Here is a 14,366-nt window from a genome sequence, read left to right as displayed (position 1 = left end):
TTTGACTAACCAATAATAATTATAACAAATATTTTGATATGAATTCAGTTCAACGGCACCTACGACTTCAAATATCCGATGTCGGAGCTGGCGCAGCTGGTACCTACCCTGGACGGCGTGGAGGTGATCATCACAGCGTCTGTTGGCGATCCATTCCTCGACGACGTGATCGAAGGTTACAGCATCGCGCGAATCTTCAACTCCTCGCTGGCGGTCACCTTCCTCGGCGGTTCACTTCAAGTTTTCAAGCCCACTATGCCTTTTGATATTTACGTGAGTAATATTATTGTTAGAGGTACGGAAATTTCGCAAAAAAAAATCACCAATTTCGCATTTATATTTTTCAAAATTTAAAAATTTCGCATAAATTTCGCATTTATATTTTTGAAATTATAAAATTGGTGTAAATTAGGTATTTATTAAACAAAAATACTTGTTTAGTAATTTTATTACTAAATATGAAAGTAAAGTTTAACAAAATACAAAATTTCAAAGTACAAGTCTTAACATTAAACAATTTTAATTAATTAAAAGATAACATTGTAGAAATTTCAACATTTGACTCCTTAAGCGTCGTTTTTCGGTCCATTACGACAAAATTGTATATGTTGAAAAAGCGTTCAGCGTCCACGCTGTTGGTTGGACTCCAAATACTCTGTAATGTTGCTTCAGCAAAGGACGGGAAGTTGCTTTTGACAGCCAACAAAATGCCCCTTACATTGGGGTTTTCATTTATATCAATAGGCCGAAGAATTAACTTATGAAAGTGCGCATACCCATCAATTAGCTCAATTTGAGGAAATCCTTGGAAAAAAGGAATTTTCGAAAAGCTTTCCAGCAATACGTTTATATTTAATGTGGTTGAACTTGCAGCCACAGATGGAGAAAACAATTGGCCAATGTGAAAGAAAGCCTCGTTCGTCTTATTTAATTTCATGTGAAGAGAAAGTTAACTGAAACTTTTGTCGCTTGCTTAAGACATAGTAGTGACGTCTTTTCATCAAAATAACCTTGTGTCGTTCAAGCGATGATTTTAAATCCTCTAATTTGTTCCATAACAGGTGTGCAATTGTATAACTTGTCCCTTCTTAATCATCAATCAATTTCATTATTTTGGGGCAGAACTCAGAGGTAAAAGTTATTTGAATTTTTTGTTTTCGCTTAAAAGTTATATCAACGTAACATTTTTTCAAAAATAGAATACTAAGATTTGGATTCTCCACTTCATTGAAAAAGTCAAGTATGTAATCCAATTAATCATTAAGATATAAAACTGCAATTGACGCGAGTTGCGACTCGGGCGATACGATAATAATTTAATAAATATTTAATAAATAATTTAATAATCAATACGAACATTACCATACATTTCGCATTTATTCGCATTTATGTGTAATTTTCGCATTTATTCGCATCTATTTCGTAAATACGAAATTTCCTCACCCCTAATTATTGTATATCGTCTAAAAATTAAGTTCTTTGTTATTAAAAGATAAGAGAGTAAAATAAAATTAATACGGAAATGTCTTTCTTCTTTAAGAGTACCACTAATAGTTATCTTAACTCTGCTACATACTGTAGTACAGTCTAACGGGTTTTCTAACCTTTTATGTTTCACGTCCAATTTTAGCCTTTTTAAAACTCTTACGTTACCTATACACAGTTTTTAGGTAAAAGGTAAAATTTTCCCCCTGTCAGATGTGGGTCTAATGGTCCAACACTGGTCTAACCTATACTACAGAGCTATTTATCTATATGTAACTATAAAAAAGTTAATTACGTATGCATTATTTTATTTAACACATTCCATGCCATGTAGGGCGTATACGACCCCGCTGCACTTTCCGTTCAGGCCGTTTGCAGTTCTCATTGAAAAACAAAGGATTCTTAAACAAATGAATTGTAGTGTCGAATATAGATAACTCCACATCACGCATGCGCGTACATAATGCATATGAAAATATATAACTTTTTCTCTAATTATAGCTTTGCAGTATTGAAAGTGTAAAGCATACATCTTAAACGACTATTTTTAATTTTTAAAGTGTGGGTCGTTTATGCCCCACGCAGCCTAAATGAAAAATATTCAAAACTTGCAGTGACACAGAATGTGTTAAATTGTTTTGTGATGGATTTAAATAAACTGCAGCATATATGTTGTTCATAGGGAACTTGATATATGCTTTTAAAGGAAGTTCATTCTTATATTAGTTTCTGTTAAATTGGTCTCTTCTGACATTCTCATGAGGTACACTATATATCATTATGTACATATTATAGTCAAAATTTTATCACAGCATAATTTTAAAGTGATATCGATTGTTTCCAGATGGTGGTTTCCTATCACGACGGGTCTCCACTGCCCAGGTGGCAGGCCGCGGGCGTGTCGCTCGTCGTCAACGTGCAGGTGGAAGGCAGGGGCAGCGCTATTGAGCCGCAACGTCCGACCCTCGCTCCTGGACATGATGCTGTATGGCATTTGCGACTTGACCTGTACAAACTGCTGAGTAAGGGTTATTCATATTTTTTTTTGGAGCTCCTTCCAACTGTTGCAGAAGTGAATCATTTAGCATCATCACAGATTTAACTAGAAGGGAATCAATTGTAACTAATTAAAGTGAGTGGCTTGTCTCCTTATGCCCCTCAAGCCCTTCCAAAAGGCTTTTGTTCTGGTGAAGTTATTAGTATCGCATTTCAATAAAATAATATTGTAACAATTCACAGCAAGCGCATTATATAGAATGAATCTGTTAAACAAATCATTAAAAAATTTTAATAGTTTAAGATTTAACTAAATCTATAGTTTAAGAAAGGACTTGGGTAACTTAAGCGCTAATAAGTACAAGTAAAAACAGCAATGGTAGGATCATCGGTTGCGGACTGAGAATAGCGATCTTATGTCGCGGGTTCAATTACCGGAATATAATTACATATAATTTACACTTTGTGCAATAATTATATATGATTGCCACTGCTCACAGACACGTTTCCAGAGGAGCAAGTAGCATCCTCTCTGTAGCATAATACCACATTGCGATTGCCTAGTGTGATGATCATAGCATATATTCCCCCATATATATCTTTGGGGAAGCTCTTTGCCTTGCAGTGGTGCCATCTATGGGCTGAAACAACGAAACACTGTGACAGTGAAGAAAGCAAAAAAGGAGAAAATTACTATAGCAATTGAAATAAATAAAGACATGTAAGAAAAGGACCAATATTTAGCCACTTCCGCACATGCAGTGGCAGTCGTGCAACAAAGTGCATCGCCCGCCAGCCCGCTGGTAAATGCGTATGCGGCAAACAATGCGAATTACACAACTACCACCGTCAAATCACTCAACACGTGCTTCACCCCTCCACAGGGCATCCTCAAGAGCTATGTTACACCGATTAGTGCCAAACAAAGACATGGACGCTAATATATGTGGAATAAATACTCGAATAAAGAATAACATGTCATATGCGATTAATGTAAGGCGTATTTTTGATATCTCGGTGTGATGTTGCAGAGCTGGAGAACGACCCCAACTACAGGGACGTGCTGAGCGGCGTGACGGGCGTGCGGCTGAATGCGCAGCTGGCAGATGCTCTGGGCGGGCGTGCAGCCGCCGACGTGCACTTTGTGGCGCACTACAGCCCCAACAACCACCACCTGCGCGTCGCCACCAGCACCACCGATGCCAGGGTACATACTACCTCCCAATCACGTTAAACTGTAGATCAGTGGCTTCTATTCTTCCTCATAGAGTAATTTAAAAATATTGCCCTCTCAAATCTCCCATGGAGTAAGTCCATCTTAGACTACTTCAAGGAAAATAGCAGTTGTTTTTAGTGGCTCGAGCTGAAGTACCCCAGACAGCTTTAGAGTTTTCCTAGCTACAAAGAGGCTTTAGACTGAGCTTTAATGGGTGGAATCTATGAGTAGTATTTGGGCAAGTAAAAAAATGCTACTGCATTCTTCCACTATCTCCAATAAGCCTTGGACAGGCCAGGATACTTATTAAAAAAAATATTTTTGTAATCGTTTACAAAATTAAATTAATATCTTACAATTTAAATCATTTATTAATGATTGTTTCCGATTAAGGAACTAAGTAAAACATATTACATGTGACATAGTATTTTAGAATAAAATAAAGGTAAAAAGAGATCCTACAGCAGCCTTGTGACATGGTTTTATTAAACAAAAAGCACATTTCAAAATTATTATGTAATCACATAATTAATTTTCTATTTATTAATGTCACATCTATTCCAGGTGGGAGAGTATATTATATTCCACGTGCAGAGCAACTTCTTCATGGAGTCCTTCAGTTACGTCGTCATGGCCAAGGGCATCATATTGACAAGTGGCCAGGAAATTATGCAGGTATATCTAACTTCACATTCTAGGAGCTAAGTTTTTTTAATCATTTATAGAATAACATAAACTATGAGAACTTAAATTGAACTCTAAATGTAAACACCAATGATTTAATTTAGTTTGTAAATTTTCTATGTACCTAAAATAGTGGTGTGCTTCTTTTTATAAATAAAAAATTCAAATGATCCAGCTTGTCTAGTGTGTTTGTAAGGGTACACTTACATGTCTGTGTATAAAATGTAAATATCGATGCACAGGATGATAGGAAATAAGTATTAACATGTTCCATGCCGCGGCAATGTTTGAAGATTTTCCATTCAAGCGTATACGACCCACACTTTAAAAATTTAAAGTCGCTTAAGACGTATGCTTTACACATTTTCAATACTGCAAAGCTATAATTAGCGGGAAAAAGTTAGAAATTTTAATATGCATTACGTACGCGCATACGTGATGTGAAGTTATCTATATTCGACACTACAATTCATTTGTTTAAGAATCTTTTGTTTTTCAATGAGAACTGCAGGTGGCCTGAACGAAAAGTGCAGCGGGGGTCGTATATGTCCCACATGGCATGGATTGCGTTAAAAACTTTAATTTGATAAATGTATAGCTCATTAGTTGTCCATTGTGTCATACATTCTATTCATAAATCAATGGTTTCAGATATTATTATAATAAAAAGTGTTTTAAATTTTTTGATAACTATATATTAAAATTAACTATTATACGATCTCTTTATACAGCATGATTAGATAAAATTAAGTCTTATATTTTTTATTAATTCACAACTTTAAAGTTTTTACACATATAAGACATCATCCTGTATATGTACGTGTGTGCAGGAGGGCGTGCGTACGTTCGCGGTGGCGCTTTCTGCTGAGATGTCGCCGGTGGCCACGCTGCTGGTGTGGGCGGCGCAGCGTCGCGGCCACGTGCTCGCAGACTCGCTCACCTTCCCCGTCAACGGCATCTCGCGGAACAATGTTAGTTCACCACCACCAGACACTGCAAATTTATATTCTTTTATTTATTTTAACACATCTTACACCACCACCAAACACTTTTTATATTCTTTTAACACATCTTATATACGCTTATTATACAAAGAATTAAATAAGATGTTTAATCAATATTACAAAGAGGCGGTAGAACTAAACCACACAGACAAACATTGGATATATCAAAGTCCATCATTTTTGATGAATTATTGTACGCAAATTACATTAGTTATTAGCTGTTAACAAAGTGCTATAGAAATCATATATACATTGGTAATCCTAGCATCTTCTATTTAGAACAGTGTTTCCCAACTTCCCAACCCCACATGGGGGCAATTCGAAAGTGGACTCGAGACGAGTTTAACCATTTCGCTTTAATGTAGAAATATATATGTTACATAGGAGGCAATAAGATAGGCTAACATGGAGCATGGCATATAAAAGATTGAAAAATACTAAACTAGAAGCAGATGCATTAAAATGGTATTAAGCATAATAGTTATTAAAAATTGTGATACAGGTGTTTAAATAAGATATATAAATTAGTACAGGATTTTTTTACAGGATCAATGTGTTCCTTATGAATGCATACAAGAAATCATGTTAAAACAATTCACGTAAATGAGTAGAGAGTACGTTTTGATAGGTGTAAATCTCTTAAAATGTATTTAATTTCTAAATGTCCGTTTCTCTGCCCCATGTCCAGTTCACCGTTTTCATCAACAATCGGAAGCACCGCACGGGGGAGCGCGTGGAGGTGGCCATTTACGGCGAACCCGGCGCCTACGTCGGTCTGTCTGCCATAGATGATGCCTTCTACACAATGCAAGCTGGCAACGACCTCACCTACGCCAAGGTATACACGCGCAAATTATAGACGTGATATAGCATTGAGATTTACCGTGCTGTAAGATCCATCGCGTTATAGGAGGACGAGCCGGGTACGGTGCACGGGGCTGACGACCCGTATACCAGGTTCGGGAACACCTACAATGTATTGGCGTTCACTTTTATCGACTAGACTCTTCCGCTACCTAAAAAAATTGTAATAAATTAAAAAAATTGCATAGGCTTTTCTCAAAGATATCAAAAAATCCCCCAATGAACCAGCAAAGTCTTCTAACACAAGCAAAGAAAAGAAGAAGAAAGCAGCTTAGAAAGAAGCTTTGGAAGATTTGTTACAAAACCATTTTTCAACATTTATATTTTCAATGTATGAACACTTTTTTTGTATTTTAAACAGATATTTATTAATCTGTGCGAATTTAAAATAATCCTTTTTTTTGTAATACACATTTATATTTTTAACAACCTGTTTTTCCTAGTCACTTAATAGAATAAAATTTGATCTTTACACTTTTCATAATAAGCAAAATGTTGACTATTTCAAATCGTGCATATAGCGGTTATTATTTTTCTCTTGTATTTATTTAATTTATTTCCTTAAGTAATTATTAAAAATTTACAATATATTATAACGTTTATACGCTACCAATAATTTAAAATTATTGATATGTTTTATTAATTTGTTTAAAGGTATAAATTTTGTTATCCCTTTTTGTTATTATATATTATTAATTGATTTTTTTTTTGATTGACTAACTTTATATAAATTCAATCACACCTTTAAAGCTTTTACGCCAATAACAAATCATCCTATATAAAATTAGTTGTTTTAGAATATAGTGTTTCATTGTCTGCTGCAGATTATATCGAAGATGTCATACTTCGACGAAGCAACGAACGGCACGTTTGCGTACACTTTCCGCTCGCACTTCGGCGACCCCGACGAACTCGTCTACTTCCCATCCTCCAGTTTCGGCATCGACGCTAACCGGACCTTCGAGTGAGTAACTGTTCAGTACACAAGCACTTGTTAATGTTGAAACATGTATACAATCCTCTTTGAAAGTGTGATTAGGTAGTTTTTACTGGTGAATTATTTTTAGTTATTGATTTTTTTCCTTATCGTTCTTTTGTTTGATTTGTATTTTAACGACAAGAAATTTTTTTACAAATAGTTTTTGATTATTATTAAAATTAAGATTAATAATATAAAGAATGTCCGTGAAGTTTTCTACTAGATTTTTTTATTTCAATAAATCTTTAACTGGCAGAAAGCATTAGATATATTGTATTGATAAAATGATTTTTAAATCATTAATAAATATTTAAAGGTAAATAATTTATTTATTGTTCAGATGAGAAATAGTTTTAAATACTGTAAAATATCTACCGTATTAACTGTGATCGTCACGTTTTCTGAGATCCTTCTCCACCATGGCAACTCTAGTCACACTATAAGATATATCTGAGCTGTATTTTATAAGAAAGGACCAATATCTAGCCACCTCCGCACATGCAGTGGTTGTCGTGCATGAAAGTGCACCGCCCGCCAGCCCGCTCGTAAATGCGCATGCGACAGACAATGCCAACTACACAACCGCCACCGTAAATTCACTCAACACGTGTTTCACCCCTCCACGGGGCATCTTCAGGAGTTGTTACACAGATTAGTGCTAAACACCGAGTCGGTGTTTCGCACTAATCTGTGCGAAACACCGACGAATTCAGGATGGACTTCCGCAATGTAACGCCTGAATCCATTAAATACTGTATTTTATAAACAGCCCTGTCAAGTAAGATCAAGTTTGGTCTTGCGAGCACCATCCCATATTTTATTATTACATTTCTGTGATCGTCATCTGTATGTCTATGGCAGGTATGCAGGTCTGGTGGTGTTCAGCGACGTGGCGGTGACGCGGCGTTACAGCATGTGTAACGTGTCGCAGGGGCTGGCTGAATGCCTGGACGGCGGCTGCTACCCCCTGGACAAGCGTTGCGACGGCATACCAGACTGCACGGACCACACCGACGAAGCCAGCTGTACGTTACGAACACATAGATTCTTAGAAGTCAAAAAAGTATTTAATCTATATAAAATCGAGAGCTATATATAATAGTTCTTGATACAAATCTAGATTATGATTTGTGTTCGTAGATAGAGGATTCGATTCCCGGGATTCAATCTTGTGTAATTCACACTTGCATTAACTATATAGGATTGCCATTTCTCATGAACAAGTTTCCAGAAGATGGACAGCAGCGTTTTCTGTGTACCATAATACCACACTGCTATCTCCAATCGTTAAAGTATATCTCCCTATAGATAACACCGGGTATAGGTCTATACATTGCAGTGGGCGTCTGAAATGACGACACTAGTGTGAACGTATAGTTAATTTACTATCAATGTATGTATTGGACACACTATCCAAAAAGTCAATAGGTTCAGAAATAATAAATAACGTAATGATAATATAGTGAGAAGAAATACATGTTAAGATTAATTATTGCTTACTATCTATCCCTGCACAATTTCTGCTGCCAGATGTCAGTGGCCTGTCACATATTTCAAAGTGATGACATTATACAGAGAGTATGTAAATATGTGTAAAAGTTTTAAAGCTATATGTTCGCTTCTTTGATGCTTTCACCCGTATATCCAATCATCCTGTACATACTAATGTACTGACTTATGATCACTATATAATCTGTAATTATTGACATGTAATCATAATTTGGTAAGAAATATATATTACTTTTGACAAGTGGAGGTAAGAAAAATGTAGTTTCTAATGATATTAAACGGGGGTCAAGAAGTTAATTATCAGGCGGAGTAAAGCTAGTATACTACAAAATATACAAGTTACAGCACCCGGCGATAAACATTGCACATCGACCTTTAGAAAGAGACAATCAGCTAATTTCGGCTTCGTAGAGCACTATCTCTGTCCCACACTACCTATGTGACGTTTTGTCAATCGTTGTGTTTCGTGGGACAGAGATAACGCTATACGAAGCCGAAATTAGCCGATTCTCTCCTTCCAAAGCTCGATGTGCAGTATTTATAGTTGGGTACTGTTGTGTGTCGTTTAAGTTTGAACTCTTTTATATTAATTTACAGATCAAACTTAAACATGTGGCTGCCACAAATGGGATTTTTATATTGGTTTACTTATTCACGCTCGGTAAGGTTATGTTTAACTATATTTGCTACTGGTACCACAGGTGAACACGACGACAGCTTCGCGCTGAGTCACTTCCGGAAATTCCGGTTCAACCGCGTGCAGCGGCAGTACGACAACGCGTGGCTGTGGCGGGACGTGAACATCGGGCCGCACGGACGCTACGTGTTCACTGCTGACGTTCCACGGGCGCCTGCTCGCTGGACCCTCTCCGCCTTCAGCATGTCCGCTTCGCTAGGTCTTGGGGTCCTCACAACACCCGTACGGGTCAGTATACCTTCTATATACAAATCTCAGCTTGATTTTTTATTTATTTAACTCATAACAATGGACAACTTCATAAAATAATAATTTAGATATAATACTATTATACAAAAGTAAGCTAAATTTGATTATGAAATGTAAATTGTAAATATTCTTCCGAATCAATTTCATCACCTTCAAAGTAATCTACGTCCGTTTAAACGCACTATTCTCATCGCTTTTTTCAGTTCTCGAATCGTCCGAATAGTATTTTTCCGGTTAAGCCTTTAAGGCCTTCTTTGATTTGTTTTTATCTTCTTAATTGTGTCAAAATGGCGTCCCCGCATTTTCTTTTTGATTTTGCTGAATAGCCAAAAGTCGCATGTAGCCAAATCAGGTGAACACTGCGGTTGCGGAATGATATCGGTTTTGGCAAAAAAATTGCGATGAACCAATGCAGTATGACATCCGCCAATCAAGACTGACGCATTTTGAGACTTGAAATATCCTTCAAAGTTGTTTTGACTGAACCAACTTATAGTATTTTTTATTAAAACTTACCAAGACGAGAGTAAAATAGTTGTACGATGTAACTTCCCCAGCTTTGCTACCTTAAAGGTCAGTCTCAGGCCAGTCCAGAACCCACTGAATCCGCAAATGACAATTGGACAGTACCGTGAATCCCTCTCAAAAAATACCACTATCTTTTGTTCCATTCATTAATTCCGGTTTTACGTTGATTTATAGGAAATTATGTATTATGCGCTGGACATTTTTATTTTATGGTTACAAAAAATGTAAAATAAACCTAATTTGACATTGACACAGTATGACGGAGTGCTGCCATTCTTCATTCAAGTGGAAGGCCCGGATCGGTGCAAGCAGGGTGAGCAGTTGGGCCTGCGCGTGGTCGTGTTCAACTATCAGCCGCAGGACATCGAAGCTGTCGTCGTGCTGGAGGCTTCGCCCGATTACAAATTCGTTCATGTCGAGGAGAATGGCATTGTGGGTATTAAACAAATAATTTACAATTAAATTTAAATGTTATAAGCAATAACAGATGTTCTTGAATATTTAATAATTAGTGACGAAAGTGAAAGAACAAAAAAATTTATAAAAAAATATTATATTATATCAATGTAATTGTAATGCACTATCTACACTTGCATTTTATGTAATATTGACTGACCCGACATATGTCCTGTCTTTGCTATGAATAATCAATTTGAACCATGATAAATTTTAAAAAATTGTTAGTCCTATTATCTCGTGTGTAAATAAAAAGCTTTTACAATATGAGAACAAGCTATATATGGTTCTGAAAAACTCTGATTTTAAAGATTGGTTCCACATACCCTCAACGACTGCTATTGCGATTTACTGCCCTTCTGAGATCCTCTGGTAGAGTCACTCCAAGGAACGTCCACATCTAAGATCTATGGAGTGAAAGATGAAATAAAACGGGGAAGCACAATAGTGCCTTCATAACTATTGCCGTAATTACCCCCACCTGCATCTCTATTTTGTCGCGCCGTCAGCCCAGACTGGCTCGATAGCAGAATTCATCCGTTGTTCCTGATGGTTTGTGTTGGATATTTAAGAGGTAATAACCCGTGGTGTTGGTATTGGCAGGTGCGGTCGTACAACCCACGCACGTCTTTCGGCGAGCACCAGTTCTTCGTGTACATCACAGCGGGCGACGCGGCCACCGTGCACGTGCCCGTAGTCGCCGTGCGCCTCGGTCTCATCCGCGTCCGACTGCACGCCACCACGCTGCAGGGACAGCACCACTACACCAAGGATGTACACGTCGAGGTATCACGAATTACCATTTATTTTTCACTCGGAGCTACCCTCAAGACCTTTAAACAAACTTCTCTCAAATCTTTAAAAAAACTTTATTATAGGATATGTTATTGTGGAGTTTCTTCGTGCTTATTCTACACAACTATAACACCTTGTGATGCAGAGTATGATCAAAAAATAAAATAGAGTAAAAATAAATAGATAAGTTGACGATCAATAAGAGTTCTATTAAAAATTTCCAATGTTGAATAAATGAATTTTTACTTTTACTTTTATCTCATCTTCATCTTTTATGAGGCAACTAATCAAAAACAATAGGTGAAACTTTGAGAAGTTGGGCCAAAATGTTAAAGACCGTGTCAGACGATTAATGACTTACAGAAGATAGATTATTGAGTAAAAATTCTTCGAACGTATAAGACACACTGCTTTCAATATGTCTGGTCGCTTGTTGCTGATCGATTTTGTTCTTGATTCTCTTCTGGCTTATTCCTACGCTTCTTTGTTCTTTGCTTCATTCGGCTTCTTTATTTTGTTGCTATATCTATGCGTTTTGCATAGTACAACTTGTGGGTCAGTGAACCCGCACAGATCTGCGTGTTGTAGGTACTGTGCGAGTGAGACAGCACTAGGTTTGATTGCGCAATCCCCATAATGCTAAAAGCAAAAAGATATTTTCATTTACGCGATGAATATTACCATTTTAATTTTGCCGTATACCTAGCTTGGATATCTATGGGGGAGGCCTAAGGATGTCATATACTAATATTTATCTGAAATGTGTTTGCAGGCGGACGGCATACCACAGTACCGGCACCAGTCTGTGCTGTTGGACCTGTCGAACCGAGCCTACGTGTTCCAATACATGCACGTGAACGTGACGGAGACGCCCATTATCCCGTACGAGGTGGATCGTTACTACGTGTTCGGATCCAACCGGGCGCGCATCACTGTAGTGGGCGATGTGGTCGGACCGCTCTTCCCCACCATGCCAGTCAACGCTACCAGCTTGCTCGATTTACCCATGGTAAGTTACACACGATTACACATACATATGTGTCATGCGGTATGGGGTGGATAGGTTTAAAAAAGGAATAAAAAATGGGTATGTGGAAGTGGGTGGAACTGATTTTGATTCGGTAAAAATAGAGATTGCTTTGCAACTAAATAAAGATCAACTGAAGACTGAACGATAACTGACTAAGGCGGCGTGGACTCGACTATATACAATAAAAGTAGTCTAAGTTGCTCCTTATTACATCAGTTATTTGCAAGTATAAGTCCCGTCAAAATCAGTCCAGGCATTTCAGAGATTAGCCAGATCAAACAGACAGATGGATAAAAAATTAAAAAAAATATGTATCTGGTGTTCATACCATGTATGTATATACATATGCATGTATATACATGGTTATTTTAATATTACAAATACATTCCAATTATATTTATTTGTATGGATTTTGCTATGATTTTTGTAAGCAAGCCACATAAAAGTCATAGGCACATCTGCTTCATTCACAGATTTTTCAACAGAACTTGTTAGAAATGGCCTGCATCTAGTATCTTACAATGAACCTAACAATGCTGGCTATCTCCCTTGTGGGTGGATGTACTTCATTGCACTTGCTGCTCCATGTTTTCCACTCCAGAAACAAAAGACTGCTGCATTATGACAGTCACTTTCGTTCATCTACGGATCTCCTCATTGTTAATTTGATCTGGTAGAGAAATTCCGAGCATACATGGTTGTTCGACTGAGAACTTGTAATAAATCCTATGTGAGATACCAAATTTCAATTTCGCAAGCCATCACTACTAACACTCATTAGTCTTAGACTTTCAACTATAAGGCCTGAGGAATATTGAATGAGATGCTTCATAGTTTTTTTTTTATCCATGGCCCCCCGCCCCAATAGGAGGCCTCCCGCTCTCCCCTATCGTATTTATGGGACAGGGAATTACAATCTTATTTATATTTAAATAACATCTTTTATCGAAATATTTATTTACACACAAACTATTTTTGCATTTTTTAATTCGTTTATTTTAATTCATATTTATGTCTTATTTACTTCACGTTAGTGTTTCTTTATATGTTAGTTTATAGTACCCAGCCGATAGTTAATAATTAAAAAGCAAATGCATTTATAATTAAATTTTATTTGTGCTTTTAGGACTCGGGCGAACAGAACATGTTCAGCTTCGCAGCCAACATGTACCTGACGATGTATATGCGGCTGACCAACCAACGCAACCGTACCCTCGAACGAGACGCTTTCGCTCATATGAACGTCCTCTACCAGCGGCAGCTGTCTTTCATGAAGCCCGACGGCTCCTTCAGCCTTTTCCGCAGCGACTGGTGAGCTCCTAATACTATCAATATTATAGAAGAATACTTCTCCTTTTTTTCATTTCTGATCTCTTAATAATAACTCTTTTTAGGAATCAATCTGCTTCAAGCGTTTGGCTAACTTCATACTGCGCAAAGATATTCCAGGAGGCGTCGTTCAACGAGTGGGAGAATTATATCTACATAGATCCAGACGTAAGACAAATTTTACTTATAAGTAGAGAATAGATATTGAAAATGTATATTTATCTAAAGTAAATTTTGCTCGTAAATTATGGACAGGGCTTCATAGACATAATTACAGGTAAATAAGGCTAAATTTAGTTTATCTTTTTATTTAATATTTTTTCTTGTACACGCTAGGATACATTTAAATAGGTTTATTTTAATAAATAAAAAAGTCAACAGCCAACTATTGTATGGAAACAGTAGAAATATAAATTATGCATATTTAACGGATATAAAACTTACATGTATATAAACATACACACATATGTACATAGCATATAAACTTATAATAAATAAGGTATAGTATATATTATAAATATAATATTATGATTAATAAAAACATC

General features: G+C 36.8%; 1 protein-coding gene across 1 annotated transcript in view; it reads left to right on the top strand.

Moving 5' to 3' along the window:
* The window catches only part of Mcr (macroglobulin complement-related), a 47,538-nt gene that overhangs the window by 23,728 nt on the left and 9,444 nt on the right, over window positions 1–14,366 (top strand). The window contains exons 10-23 of the mRNA XM_068763950.1: window positions 49–273; window positions 2,330–2,507; window positions 3,513–3,688; window positions 4,262–4,372; window positions 5,212–5,352; window positions 6,074–6,223; window positions 7,074–7,213; window positions 8,090–8,253; window positions 9,439–9,662; window positions 10,467–10,643; window positions 11,271–11,453; window positions 12,235–12,471; window positions 13,619–13,803; window positions 13,887–13,989. Coding sequence (XP_068620051.1) covers window positions 49–273; window positions 2,330–2,507; window positions 3,513–3,688; window positions 4,262–4,372; window positions 5,212–5,352; window positions 6,074–6,223; window positions 7,074–7,213; window positions 8,090–8,253; window positions 9,439–9,662; window positions 10,467–10,643; window positions 11,271–11,453; window positions 12,235–12,471; window positions 13,619–13,803; window positions 13,887–13,989 — 2,394 coding nt within the window. The remainder of the gene's footprint in view (window positions 1–48; window positions 274–2,329; window positions 2,508–3,512; window positions 3,689–4,261; window positions 4,373–5,211; window positions 5,353–6,073; window positions 6,224–7,073; window positions 7,214–8,089; window positions 8,254–9,438; window positions 9,663–10,466; window positions 10,644–11,270; window positions 11,454–12,234; window positions 12,472–13,618; window positions 13,804–13,886; window positions 13,990–14,366) is intronic.

This window comes from Battus philenor, unplaced genomic scaffold, assembly GCF_028537555.1.
Source record: "Battus philenor isolate CCGP_79_NKW_IND1 unplaced genomic scaffold, ilBatPhil1.0.hap1 SCAF_19, whole genome shotgun sequence".
NCBI classification, from domain to species: Eukaryota; Metazoa; Arthropoda; class Insecta; order Lepidoptera; family Papilionidae; genus Battus; species Battus philenor.
This window is presented reverse-complemented; position numbering and strand designations above follow the sequence as displayed.